At 43.7% G+C, this 15,238-nt stretch overlaps 1 protein-coding gene across 1 annotated transcript in view; it reads right to left on the bottom strand.

The window, feature by feature from the left end:
• The window catches only part of ITGAV (integrin subunit alpha V), a 47,531-nt gene extending 32,613 nt beyond the window's left edge, over positions 1 to 14,918 (bottom strand). The window contains exons 1-2 of the mRNA XM_066553702.1: positions 14,752 to 14,918; positions 10,694 to 10,821 (exon numbers count right to left, since the gene is read on the bottom strand). Of these exons, the coding sequence (XP_066409799.1) occupies positions 10,694 to 10,821; positions 14,752 to 14,918 (295 nt within the window). The remainder of the gene's footprint in view (positions 1 to 10,693; positions 10,822 to 14,751) is intronic.
• Between the last annotated feature and the right edge of the window lie 320 nt (positions 14,919 to 15,238).

Here is a 15,238-nt window from a genome sequence, read left to right as displayed (position 1 = left end):
TGCATGCTACCTTTTAATGGCACAGAAAAACAAACCCAGATCAAGATGTTTTCCAATTAGGGAACTATCTCTGACACACACACATTTTTCCTGTTCCTTGTCTTTAACTATGGATATCCACCCACAGACAGTTTTGCTCAAAGGCATGACTGGGTGAGTTTCAGATGAAGCTGCCACCCAAAGGGGCAGCAGTTCCCATTTGCTTCTGTCCCCAGGTTCATTCCTGCTGCCTGTGTCTCTCTCGGCACTACTCCCCCTGCTCACATCATGAACCACCTAAAAATGAACCCTCCTAAAAAAGTATTCAGCAGGATGAGGTTCCAACCCAGCTGACTGCATGGGGAGGGGAGCAGTGCTAAGAGGACAGCAACACAAGGCTGGGAACTATATCCTTTTTGACACCAACAGGGATTTAAAAGTGGTTAATTCATCTTTTAACCACACCCTGGGTTACGTAGCCTGGAAAGACAGGTTTGGCTTCTGCCCTCTACTTCTCCAGCTACTTTTGAATACAAAGAAATGTCTCAGCTCTACTTGCCAAACACAGCTTTAAACAATGTTCAACTTGGGGATAGTTGCAGAGTGGCATTTTATACTTTTCTGTTGGATACTTATACGGCACTATGTATGCATGGCAAAAATGAACGCTTGTAGAGCAGTTTCACAGTGTAAAGCAGAATGCTATTGTCCCAGGTACTATAAAGGTGTCTAGGATGTAAAACCTCCCACTTAAGTTTAAAACAACAGGCAAGAAGTAGAAAGAAAGGCTGTGTTGTAATAGGGAGTAAGCAGCTATTCTGCATTATCAGCCTGATTTTATCTCAGCTGTCAAGGAAATTAGATCCTTGAAATCTGGGCTGAATAATAAGAATAAAAAATCCAGTAAAAAGAAAGGCAAGTCCTGGTTACTGGTGCCACCTGCCCATGGTCTATGCTGCACTGGAGAAGAGGGGAGCCAGCAGAACAAGCAGCACAGACTGCCAGAACAGCTCCTCTCTGCCCTTTCCCTGTGCACCCTTCAGCTGCCAAGAAGGATCAGTGTCCAGGACAGCAACTCCCTTGGTGTTTAGGGGACAAAAACATTTTTCTACAGTATTAAAAAGCCCTGATTCAGCTTTAAATTGAGGCTAATGTTAGAAATCTCTATGTATCTTTCAGATACAACCAGAAGCTGGCACATAAAAACCCCAAATCCCCAAAGCGGAAAGCAAACGAACACGACCACAAAGATAATTGTGTGCCAAATGGAGTTTATGTGCCAGATGTCATGACTTCAGAAGCCAGCATCATCATTTCTGAAGGCCTGAACAACAAATGAAGAATTCTTACAAAACCCCACCACCCCACAGAAAAATGTGTTCCATGAGGCAATTTGGCAAGCTGGATTTTAGTTATTTATAGCACCTCTATTGTAGAAACATGCTGCAAACATCTCAGTCAAGTTGCCCTGTGTCAGAGCAAACATAACAAAGCAAGATGTGCTATAAGGCTAAAATGCCTTAGAATGGGTTTTTCTTGTATTCAAAGCTTCTTTAGGTTCTTTAAAGCTTTAAGTGAGGGGGTCTTAGGGGGAGGGCCTTGAGTTCAGCTTGAGAATGGCTGCAGCACTGGAAAGTACACGAGGACAGAAGATCTAGATCAAGTGGAAAATTTGTACATTTGAAACACAGAAAGAAGTCTCAGCTAAAAAATTGATACAGGCTAAATTTGATGTTAACGCTCCATAAGAGAAGAAAATTAACCTTTTTTTACCTATACTCACTCAGAATTCTCCCCAGGAAAAGCTGTGCAAATAGATTATAAGCCTTTCTCTCAGATCCAAAGAGAAATTAATTTTATGAGGAATTCTGGAAAACACCAACTCAACAAAAATCCCCTCGCTTTAAACAAGAAACCATTCGAGTTTTGCTTCATGACTGGGAAAAACAAACATTAAAACACTTAAATGTGAGCCCTCATTGAAGCAGTTTTAACCACAGTTAAATATTGAGCTACTTTATACCATAAAGGAGATGTGTCATGGGAAGGTACAGGACTGACTTCAGCATTTGCAATAAAACACTGACTTTGCCATAAAACACTTCTGTGTTTTATTGCAAAGAAGAGCCTGACTCGATTATTATTTTATCTTTGTATAACTTTTAGTGGTAGTTATATAAATATATATATTAAAAAAAAAAAAAACCCAAAAAACAGTACCTACCTTAAATGAGCCAAACTGTCTTACAAGTAAGATTTAAACATCCAGAGATTTATAAATCCAGCCCAATGCTTTGATGTATTATAATCAGCCTTAGTACTATAAGGGTTCTTGTAGCCTTATTGTATTTCTTACAGCCTTTTCTTGTATTTCCGAAATTTCAGAGTATCCCAAAAATACCCTACACATGTCTTTAAGCCAATGATGTACATTTTAATCACAGAATCACAGAATAGTCTGGGTTTGAAGGGACCTTAAAGGTCATCTCATTCCAACCTCTCTGCCATGGGCAGGGACACCTTCCACTAGACCAGGTTGCTCAGAGCTCCATCCAACCTTGCCTTGAAAGAGCCTTTAAAAAGGCATTCAAACAAATATATCTAGGCAGGACAAACTATATTCTGACTAGATTAATTGCAGAAAACATTCAGAGTTTTTATACAATGTCATTTGTCAGACTAAAATGCAACTGCTACAGGGACTTGCACTTGATGGGTCACTAATTCCAGGATTATGTCATATGGCCATGGGCTATTATTTCTAAAGGCAGCTTCTGCCCTGGTCTTTCCTTTGCTCCTTCTGATTGTAGCAGGCATCACATGATGATTTTACATGACTCTTGCAATAGGGAAAAAGGGCTGACATGTCAAGTCAACTGTGCTGTGTCTCACAAGGTTACTTTCTAGGTGGAAGGATGGGCAAGATCAGAATTAAAATTAAAAAAAAAAAAAAAAAAGGTGTGTTGCTGGTGGACCACTGTCTCTTTACCACATTCCCTAGGATTTGAACTGAAAAAATGAAAATTAATGTGGAGAGATGCTGGGTAGAAATTGCAGAAAAAGAAAAGAAATCCATGTTCCAAATATAATAAAAATATAAGAAATCCGTGTTCCAAATATAATAAAAAGATCACTTTTTTTTTTCAGTGATGGATTTCTTTGAGCTATCACCTTTGGATAGTTGGCTCCTTCTTTTCCCAAGGTGAATGCTATCAGTTACAGGAACAAAAGAGTTACTAGGAAAGTATTGCTGTTGAGTAAGTGGATCCAGTTGTAACTTGCAGCCCGCCTGTTTTTATGGTAATGAACAAACTGAATTAAAACATCTACCCCCATCTTCAGACAGACTTAACAGAGAAGATCATGAGTCAAGGGGCACTGAACTGATGCAACCTGGTTCAGTGTCATCACACTAAAAACACCTAAGAAGCTGTAAAATGTAAATAGCCATCCAATTCACAGACCTCTCCTTAAAATAAATCTCTTTGTAACTAAGCTGATTGTACAGAAATGAATTTGCCCTTCTAGGTGAAAGGAAACTGCAGCTAGCCAAAAGACAAAGCTATAAAATATGCAAGAGCCCTCTCTTCATAACAGGAGAACTCTATGCAGTGTCAAGTATCTTCCATCCATCATTACAACCAAAATGGGAGCGATTTCAGCCTCAGCTGAGGCAGCAGGAGCAAGCGAACCCGAGCTCACCTTCCCTTGAAACTGCCCACGCTGGGAGGCAGCCGATGCTTTAGCAACCTTGGTTTATCCGCTGTGTTTTGCAGTGACTCAGGCAGAGGGGAATAGAGACCTTCCCACTACTCCCCTTCCCTCTCCTGAGGTATGAACAGCCACGTTTTCCCCCGGGCAGTGCTGGAACAAAAGCATCTTTTCCCTTGCCTAACAGAAGTAAGCCGCCTTTATTTTTTCCAAGCCGTCATCCCCCTGCGAGCCAGCCACATGCAGACAGAGCCAACAGTGTTCAGGCTGGACTCTAGCTAATCACTAAAGCATGAGCAGCTCTCTGCTGTCAGCTCTAACAGCGTGGGGAGGAGTTCCATAGGTTCTGCTCCTCTCTTCTGCATTCAGAGCAACACCCGGATCCCAAGGCACGCTCCGCTCACCCAGCACAAGGATAAGGAAAACAAGCAAACTTCAGAGGGACTGAGCTAATGAGAGATTTAGCCAGATAAAAATCAATCAATTTCACCCCCAATCAATGCGTGGTCTTCACAAGATTTATTGCTTTATTGTTGATGAAATCAATGGTCTCTGAGATTGAAATTCCCCTGTGGATTCTGTGGTGATACCAATAAAGCAATCAGCCAAAAATAAAGCAGCACTTTGTTAGAACAAGCTATTTTCAAAGAACACTGACCTATCCCACACTTCCTTATTTTGTTAGTGGAAATGATGGAGTTTTGAACAATTGACTGTTTTGCACAAATGATCAAAATCTCCAGAAGGGAAATGTAAGCTCATGGCACCCACTGCAGCCATAACTTCATCAGCAGATCTTACCGGGGCAGTGCTACAGCCCAAAACTGCCTGAGGCAGTTAAAATACTCACTTCAAGTAAATAGGTCACAGATAGATCCAGCCATGCCAAACTGGTGGTTTAAGCTTCCAAACAAAGCCTCCTATTGTCTTGGATCACCCACTCGGGGGATAGAAAAAAAACAAATCTGCAAATGTAAGGAGTCATCAGGAGAGTTCTTTACAAGGGCATTTCCTTTGAAAAGTCTCCTTCTCCTCTTTAAGCACAAAACAAAATATCCAGTCTCCAAAGATTTATATCTAAAAGCATTTAAGAACAAACAATTTCTCTAAAATAACTTTGTTGCATCAAAACTTGGGAAGGAGGAAGAGGAGGCACAATACAAGGGTCAGTGATAAAACTTTCTCCAGGCAGAGACCACACTGAATTCTTTTCCCAAAGCAGCAAAAACACACCACACTTGATATACTCCTGGATTCTAGTATTCAGCAGCTTCTGCAAGTCTCCCCAGCCCTGAATTTGGAGCTCTGCTGCAGAGAATGAAAGCAGCAGGGAAAGCTTTCCCCAGGAGGAGGAATGACCACTCCGCCACGCATCCCTGGTTTACCACAGGTCTCAGAAAAGCAAAACAATCCATTGTCTGAACAAGCAAATCTTCCTAGGCTAAACACAAAATCTGCTCAAGAAATCTGCAGTTCATTAGCATAGAAGTTCAAATTGGTTTTTATGAGCATATTTTCCTTTGTAACAGTTCGTAGAGCTGTCTGCATTTCATCAGATGATTCTAAATGCAGCAGCTCTCGGGGCAGCCTCAGGACTGCACTTTATGGTGCTGACATAAAGAGCTACAGTTTCAAGTATCTTGTACTGCAGCAGATACATTTCTCAACTAAATTTTTAAATTTTAATTCTTAAAATAGCAGCAGGTAATAAAATAATTTGGTCAAACTTTTATGAAAAGCCATAGACACATGCGGAAATGCTATTTCTACCAAACCATTTCCCACTATTCTTGACTCATAATGAGCTAGAACCTCAATAAGAAAAGTAAAAGAATATAAATAATTATGAAGATTGTCTCATTTTGAAAAGCAAGCACATAGTAAACCTTTGATTTACACTAATTTGCCACATGTGCAGCCTGGTTAACCCCAACTGGTTACATGGGTCTCTGAATCATTTTTTGTTTGTTGAAGTGAAAACTCAAAATGATCCTCTAAAATTCCAGGGGCAAATAATGGAGGTATTTATCTAGACAGTTAGCTAAGTGTATCAACCCTGCCATTCCATGCATGCCTAACTGTAAAACACAGAAGTAAAACACAAAGATGATGTGTTGATTTTCCTAAAAAGCAAATTTGGCCATCCCTCTGCTCACTGGTTCTGTTGTCTGGCTCAGTGAGCTTCTGAGCCTCCTGTGGCACGGAAAAAAAATATGTTTACTTTTCTACACAGAAAAAGGACAGCTACACAAAGTAAATTTAACTTGTGCAATACCCTTTAACTTTCCAGGAATCTTTTTCCTGAGGAAGATTATGGAAGCACTATTGGCAATATCTGGTACTGCCCACGAAAAATTTGCTGTGCCAGTCTGTGAAGGGAGGAAAAAAGGAAATGGAGACCGATACATATTTAAAACGAATGGGTTTGGGCCTTGGCTTCAGAACTGATCAGAAACAGAAAATGGGCTGCTTATTAAGTGCATTCCCTTCAGAGTTTACCCACAAGAAATATGTTTTTCCTGGAAAAAGCTGTTAAGCAGCTGGCAGAGAAAGCCAAGTGTTAAACTTTCTAAGAGAGGAACCACATCTCTGGGCAGTCTGGTAGAAAGGGCTCAGTCAGGTGTAAAAGCAGTTTTTCCACTATTTGCTTCCCCAGATACTTTCACTATTTGCTTCCCCAGATACCTTCACAAAATTCAGAGCATTCCCCTATTTCGATGGATTTAAACAAAAAAAATCTAAATTTTCAGTCACAACATTATTCAATGTGGAGAACAGATAAGAATGAATGAAGATCAATATTTACCTTGAACTACAACCTGTGATTTTGGTTACTTTGAATGCAAAACATCTTGCAGAGGGGAAAAGATTTATCATCATTGCTTGTGTTTATGAAAATTTTGAAGAATATGCTATCTTGAGAATATAAATTTCCCTTCAGTGTTTGTCCTGAAAAAATGGGGCCTCCTACACATTCTGAAAGTCTGAAAGTTAACTGGGACAGAGGGGAAAAATTCCAAGTATTTTACATAGCAATTGAATTGAAATTGTGGTCATGCTTTGTCGCTTGTAGAAAGAAGTCAAGATATAGAAGAAAACCAATGCCAGAAATTTCAGTTTTGTGTCAGAGGCACCTTCACTGCTGAATTAACAAGGTAAACAGGAATAAGGTTAAAAAGGTATTTAAATCAGACCTGTTTCTATCTAGACTTGCAGGAAAACCTATTAAAGTAACAGCAGCACTGCTTCATATTTCAGTTTTGCAATAGGGCCAGCAGAGGTGTGCAGGTTAGGAAGCTTGCTGTGGGGCTTGGGTCCTTCTTAACCTACTACCTTGAGGTGCTCCTAAGAGCAGAAGCCAGCCTGAAACACTTGCCTGATGACATTAGAAAGTCCTTTTTTAAAAAAAAAGTATTCATTTTCTAGCCCAGTGACACAAGCACATGCAGCAGGGCCACGTGCACCCCTGAATTTCAGGGCAGGCTCCACCACACGCGTCTGTTATGCCACTTTCACACAGTCACAACTGTGTTAAATCAAAGCCAACTGATGTCACTGCTGAAAGGCTGAGCAGCCCCACAGCAAAGCATCTTTACATTTGGGAAGTGTTAATGTGCCATATAAACATTTTGCCTTCCAAAGCCACCATATATACCAGAATGTCAAAAGCAATTAGTGTAATGTGCACAGAAACACACAGACAGAATATTCTCCAGTGAATTTCACTGTGCTGAGAGATCCAGGAGAAGGGGAGATTCCCTTCCACAAATTCTACCTGCCCATGGCAGGGGGTGGGAGCTAAATCGTGTTTAAGGTCCCTTTCAATCCATACCATTCTGTGATTGCATGAAATATATTGCTGTTTTAAATGAGAAAATATGCTGTGAAAGAACATTGCTTTTTTAGCCAGAGCTTTAAAAATTATAACAACTGCTTTGGTTTGATTTTGGTTTTTATGTTACAGGCTGATGGGAAGGGTGAAAAAGAAAATATGAAAAGGAGGGAAATACATGTAATTTCAGCTTGAGAGCTCCATAAATGACACTGCACAAATGGACTCCCACTCCTGACAGAGCTGAGTGGTCACCCACAGGAAGGAATACACAAAGCAGTAAATTCTGTAGTACAGGAGCTATCAGCTCAATGACACTTCATATCAGCTTCCTCCAGGGCAGCTGGGGTGAGGGGAAGTGCAAGGGAGCAACCAATGCTGCTGAACTTCAGGGCTGGAACAACTCTTCCAAAGGCTATTCTCCAGCAGCTGGTACCTTCCCTCCTGGGCTACACAAGAGCTGTGGCATTTGATCACACAAACGACCATGCTGGTCTGCAAATATGATGTTAAAGCCAAAAGCAAGAGCTTGAAAATAAAACCCAGCCCTGTCCAGCCAGTGAGCTCAGCATGGCCATTGTACAGATGGGGAAGAGAAATGGACCCATAAAGCTGTAGAAAAACTTAAATAAAAAACAAGGTATGTTTAAGAAGAAATAGTCCTAAACAAGAAGAAATAGTAATAGAACAACATATAGAGGAAGAAACCCTGCTTGCAGGACCTCTGTAAACACCTAGTCTCATATTTATTTGTGATAAAAAAATGGGAAAAAAACCAACCCTACACAGTCAGAACAAGGCTTATTCTTTGCTCCTTTCTCTTGCCACTGTTCCCTCTGGCCTGCTCTGGCATTTCCAGCTGTGCTACCTGGCAGAAGGGAGCAGGAGCAGGAATAGGGTCGTGACTCCTGCTAATTACAGGGCACCCAGCTCCACTTACAGAGTTTGGCATCGTCAGGCAAACAGAGGAAATGAAGGAAATGCCACAAGGACAAGCATTCTCATTATTCTCCCAGGTCAGATTTCTCACTGGCTGTAAGCAACTAGAAAATTATTCTGAAGAAACACATCTAAGTAATGATGCAGATCCTGGTTTTTCCAGTGAATCTGGGAGGGAATAAAAAATCTGCCTTGTATGGCAGAGCTAAGCAATACCTCTGGAATTACAGATGGTATTGCACAAATGATGAGCAGAGATGGATGAGCCTGGGTTCCTGCAGAGGCTGCATTTAGTCATCTACAAAAAGCCCCTTTGCATCAGCACCACAAGTTAGTGGTCAGATCTTCCACTTCCTGTTTCCCAAAGTGGGTCAGGAGCCTTCCCTAATCCCTGTGCCCTAACAAGGCAGAGGCAGGGGCAGGCAGGAGCAGCAGCTCCCAGTGCTGGCACTGACTTGGTCACCAGAACACAGGGAATCGAGCATTGTGCTATGCACAAAGAAAAAGACATTTTCTTTTTTTGTCTCTGAGCATTCATTATTTTATCAAGCTGAAATACAATGCCCCTTTTCACCAGGATAATAATTGACAAATGCATTATTCCTCCATTCATTGCCTCAAAGCTGGAGTGTGTTAAAGCCTGCCTGAAAGAAATCCTCTTAAGCCTTCGTGACCTGCTATTTTTACTGTTAAATTTCAAGCAATTAACATGGCTGTACCTTAAAGGAAAATGACAAGCAAAACACTGTCTGTTTGCCCAGGAGCATGTCCCTTAAGCACAGACATGCAGGAAAGCAGTGTGGCCTCTATCAACTCCACCTGGCACATGGAAAAGCCTACTGCAAATGTTTACAGTATAAACCCATAAATATACTGTAATTCCCATTAGAAGATGTGTTTAGAACCTACGTGCTATGATATTAATGATGATTATTAACTAGGGACATTCTTCCTTAAAAGTACCCAAACTAACAAAAAGCACACTTGTATTCTAGTAAACAAGCCCAGAGAACAACAACAACAAAAAGAAGATAGTTGTAATCTGGTTTTGCTGCCTTGACACTGATGCAGAAAAAAAAGTCAGACTTTGCAGCAGATTAGAGATTTTTAGTAATCTGACAGATATGCTCCCACAGAATGATATGAGAGAATGATAAATGGGTGAAGGAATGATAATGCCTTGGGGTTTGTGGGTGCCATTGCATACTTTTGTCCTTTTTGTTTTTTGCAAGGAAACTGGTGGCATAGTGGTTTCCACAAAAAGATATGAAGATTTCAGAAATCTGAACACCAACAACCTTTTGTGGCATATATTGACAGTGAAATTGGAAGAAGGGCTTCTCCACTCTATTGCACACTATTTAAAAAGGCTGCATCAATCTAGCAATTTTTAGGCTGCCAAGTCAAAATACTGGCAGAGGCAAGAATGAATTAGAAGCAACCAGACCTTCAAGGCACAGGTGTTTCCTCTGCCTTACCACATGGGTCTTGCTAATCCCCTGCCGTGACATGGGGAGGTTTTTCCGCTGCCCCGAAACAGGCTGTGGAAAACAGGATTCAGCACCGAGTGGCTGGAGCAGAAAAGCACATGCAGAGCATTCTCATGACCTGCCACAGCCTGTGGAAATCACTGTGTGCACCAGAGCATGGAGAATGACTGAAATGTTTCATGCCCACACTGCTGCTGCTCAGCTCCTCTGTGCTTCAGCGATGGGTAAGGAGTGCCTATGACCTGAGTGCTGCCATCACAGAAGCCACAAACACTGAGAGGAAAAAAAATTTAAAAATATTTTTTTCACGGTTTTTAGGCCAAATTCCTGTTTTCAGATGAAACTTTTGGGTATTTCTGCCTAAACCACCTTTGTTGATATTGAAAATCATCTTTCCTCATATGACACATTCTTAATAGGAAGAAAACCCCTCGGGGTTCATTGGGAATTAGGTTGCCAAATGTTTTAGGATTGCTGGAGAGTACAGAGGATAAATATAAATAGGTTAAAACACAAGAAGAATAATGTTTGCTCTCTCAGGCTTTCAGCACATACCAGGGACAACCATTCCAAAAGAGAGGAGAGGAAAAGGAGAGCACAAACAAGCCTTGAGTAGCTGCCAGTCAAAAACAACCACATTCACACTGACCATGGAAAAAATCCCACAGGGACCTGAAACCTTTCTGCTTCCCTACATCAGAGCAGAGGCATCCCATCTCGCCCACAGTGACCCACACATTACCTGTGGCATCAAACACAATGGGCTGGCAGTTCCTGTTTGAGTTCCAGCTACATTTGAGCACCTGCCCTCCCTCTATGATGTTGTGCTGGCTAGTGTTGGCTTTTGGAGCTCCCACCAGAAGATATGTCCTGCAGGAAAAAGAAGAAGCAGAACAAAGGTTTCAGCACCTAAGGCACAGCTGTTATAACTTTATGACATCTGAAGAGGTTAATAAAGCAGAAGTCTTGCCTGCTGTAATCTAAATCCAACTCCAACTACTCTCAGTTACAGAGAAATTCATATGAGGTTCTCTTTTCTGCATGCAAAAAAAAAAACAAAACCATTTACCAAAAGAGGAAAAAATATATGACAATTTTAAAGTATCCAGGCCTCCTTAGGATTATATTTTAAATGAGAGAAACACCTTTCATATTATTCTTTTTTCCTTTCAAAAATATGTACGTGTACAGCAGCAGAGGAAATTGTGCACTTCTGTACCTTAGGAAAGCCATCAGGTGGCATAATTTCTGTTAATTTTGTGAGTAAGGGTAATTCAGGGAAGTCAGTCAAAAATGGAAACAATGTATAAACAAAGCAGCAGCGGGCTGGGAGCTCAGCGTGTACTGAACGTGATGAGTCAGCCCTGCCTGAGCAAGGGCTCTTGCAAAAACAGCCTCCAAGTGCCAGCCACCCCGAGCGACAGCTCTGCATGTTAATGAATCCTCACCCACACTCACTGCACACTCATCACTCTCTTACTAGCATCTGCTGTGCTTTTCTGCACCTCTGCCTCTCCAGACACTTGCTCGGTGCCCCCCGAGCAGGAGCTGCCTGCACTCTGTTCCTGCACAGGTGGCAAAATTCAGAAGTGCCAAACTAACAAACGGACTGAGCAAGGCTCTTGGTGCCTCCCAGGACTTTCCAGGAGCCCCAGCACCTCTAGACCCACTTGACACATCAGCACTTGACTGAGAAAGTCAGTGTGAAGCATGAAGTCATGCTCAGAAGACAAAATCGAGTGCTTGCTTTCATCAGAGTGAGTCTGCTCTGTCTCTTCCCTTTGCACTGCTGAGGAGGGAACGCAGCTTGCAGGAGCAAGTCTTGTCAGGCACTGCAGTTCTCTGGTTTGCAAGCTGGGTTAGCTGAACAAGCTGCAGGACTGGTTGGAGAGAATGTCTACAGGCAGGCAAACCCAGGCTTATCAAACTTGCTCTGCTTTTCAGAGCCCTCTCCAGGCTCCTTTTCAGTAAAGAGATAAGCATAGGTATAAACATGGAGCACCTCATCAAAGCTCAGTTCACGTGAAGATCGACCAGTTTTCAACCTGTGTGAATTTTCAGAACCTTAGAAATGTCCTGGCATGGACCCTGATAGAAAATCCAGGCTAGCTGGCAATCCATTTATTTTCCTTAGTTGGCATTCTTGGACTGTCTAGATTTTTAGAAAAGGAATTTGAAACACTTTAATCAACTTAAAATCAGCTCTCTGGGCAGAACAGAAATGCTTAAAAATTAACATTATAATGCCAAGTAAAGAAACATATCAATTATTATAATTACAATCTCTTAAACAAGTTGTAGCTTACCTCCCATTTTACTCTTGTACCACTGACTTTTGGGAAGTCCCCCAAATGAAACACTTGTTCAAAAGATTTATTTATTCTCATTCTAATTATATATTTTAAATTTTTCTTAAGCTAATATTTGTGGTGAAGTTTATTAAACAGGAATATAGGAATCATTTTGTGGCTCCACAAAGGTCTTCTCCCCAAATTAAAAAAAAATGCACTTTCATCATCAGAGTCCAAGCAAGCAGGCTTTGCCACAGCTCTTATAATAACATGCAAATTACCCAAATTCTTAGAAGTCTCCAATCCACATACTTTGGGAAAGAGGGAGTAGAGGGACAATTGTATTTCCATGGGAATACACCAGCTATGCTTTGATACTGCCAATTGCCTGAATCACGTTCCTGAACCATCCACCCCATCCCAACGCTGGGGCAACACTAGGAGTGTTCTGGCACCTCTGGTGTGCCTTTCCAGGGCTTTCCATGGGCAACAAAGAAACTGGGCCTTCCCTGGAGGTGCCTCCTGGACTATCAAGTGCAGCTCCTCTGAAGCAGAGGGTGTGTGAGAAACCTGTTTCATTTGTTATGGAGCTGTGCTCCTATGAAAGCTGCGCCCACTGTCAGGCACCCTGACACAACACCACCACTTCCACTCCTGGAATGGGACTTTCATCCTGGATTTCTAAATATGCTTCAGTTTGGCATCCAGCAGGTCAAAATAGACTGTGAAGCAGCAGCTTGAGCATTCAGGAACTAACAGCATGCCTTTGTTGTCAGGCTAGGCAATCCAAACAGCTTTAGCCCAAGGAAACTGACTTTAATCTCTAGTACTGATGTATAAAACAGGTGATGAACGAAAGCTCTAAAACAGGTGATGAATAAAAGCTCACCAAAGCAAAAAGAAAGGCATAAAAACCATGTGACACCCCATATGCCTGGACACTGCATACAAGTATTTCTGGCTATTTCAGGAGGCAAAATATCAGTGTCCATAGGCATAAACTGAAAATTGAACTCCACGAGAGCCCGTTCCTGTGAAAGTTGCAGAGCTACTTGGGTCAATTATGAACTTTAATGTAAAATAAAGTGTTTAGCTTAGCAGGTACAAACAAAATTTTAGTGATGACAAAAAAAAAAAACCAAACCCAAACAAACAAGGAGAGTATTCCCTTTGAAATATACAGAAGCTTTTCATGCTGCCTGACAACCACACTGTTTTCTTTAACAGCAGTGCACTTGGAGGTCAATAGTTCTTATAAAAATAATGGAAAGGTTCCAAATAGTGATTTCATGGAGAGCTGTGTCACATAATTCCTTATCAGAAAGCAAGGAAGAAAGTTTACTACATCCATTTACCAGTCTCTTGATAACTCTGCAGCCACACATGTGGACTTAAAAATAAAGGGCGGGACAAAAATAGAAGCTTTTTTCTTTTAGTACCAAGACTTAAGATAGCAGAGAAAGATGGTGCAACATGTGCAAGTTAAGACAGGATGGCTTCTAATATATGTAAGTAATAAAAAAATGCAAACAAAGCTAGATGATGTACTGCAGAAAGACTTGCTCAATAGCTGTGAAATTTGCTTATAAAGTTTTACAAGCTAAAGATTAAGGGGGGAGAGAGAATATCCCTTCAGCAGGATGAAAGCCAGCAGCTTTTCCAGTCTTACAGCCCTTAAGATGGGAGAGGAGTGGGGGAAAAGTGACAAAAGCTGGATGTTACTGTAAGCCCGCATTTCAGAGCCAGAGCCTGATTCATTCTGGCAACACCGAGTTAGCGAGGCGAGGATTCAAAGGTCTGAAACGCAACAGCGACTATACACTGCCTAATCTTTAACATGAAACGGGAACATATTCAGGAAGCAGACGTGGAGAGTGCTTACATGGAACTTTTCCCTCTCTAGACTCCTCAGCAGCTCGGTGACTCGCACAGACTCACCACAATTCAAACACAGCACTCCCGCAAAGCACACTCAAGGAGAGAACAGCAGATCTTCTGAAACGCACGGGACGCAGCTTCAGGGACCAAAATACCATAACTGCATCTTTCTACACCGTATTTATCACCACCATCATTTGCGTGAGACCAGGCTATGCAGAGAATCCCGCAGCACAAGGTTCGTGCCCCGCCGGAGCCGGGGATCGGCTTTGGTGTCCCGGCCACCAGGGCCGCCCCAGCGGGGCAGGGATGCGGAGCGGTCCCTGCCGGGCACCGGCACCGGCTCCATCCCCGCTCCGGGGCCTCAGCAGAGCCGCGTCCCCTCCGAGAGCCGCCCCAGCGGGGCAGGGATGAGGAGCGGTCCCTGCTGGGCACCTCCGGGCACCGGCACCGGCTCCATCCCCGCTCCGGGGCCTGAGCAGAGCCGCGTCCCCTCCGAGAGCCGTCCCGGCCCGCCAGGCACCGGCTCGGCTGCGGGGGCAGCTCCGCATCCTCCGCCCGGCTCTCGGCCGGGACAGCGCGGGGAGCGGCTCGGCGGGGCAGGACGGGGCGGGACGGGACGCGCACTTACGAGAGCGGGTCGGGGGCGAAGAAGTCCACGGCGAAGCCGAAGTAGCTGCCCGCCGGGCCCGAGTAGACGGCCGGGCGCTCCACGTCCAGGTTGAAGGCGCTGCCCGGGGCCAGCGCGGCGCCCAGCAGCAGCAGCAGCAGCAGCAGCATCGTGGCCAGGCGCGCCATGGCCCGGCCGCGCTGCTCCGCGGGCGCGGCTCTGCCGGGAGCAGCGCCGGCCCCGCGTTTCCCGCGGCGGGGCGGGGAGCGGAGCGCAGCCACTTCCCCTTTCTGGCCGGGACGGGGGCGGCAGGAAGGAGAGGCGGCATCATGTGGTGCCGGGGGCGGGCCCTGGGCGCTCCCAGCCCGGGCCGCCGCTCTCTTCCGCCGGGAGCGGCCGGCACCGCCCGGCACAGCCCGGCACCCGCGGGACTGCGGCCCGGAGCTGCCCTCGCTCCAGGCATCCCGCTCTTATCTCCGCCCGAGCCGAAGGCTGGAGGAAAGTCAAG

Source organism: Molothrus aeneus, chromosome 7 (genome assembly GCF_037042795.1).
Source record: "Molothrus aeneus isolate 106 chromosome 7, BPBGC_Maene_1.0, whole genome shotgun sequence".
NCBI lineage: Eukaryota > Metazoa > Chordata > Aves > Passeriformes > Icteridae > Molothrus > Molothrus aeneus.
Note: the sequence above shows the minus strand (reverse complement) of the source record. Positions and strands in the feature narration are given on the sequence as shown.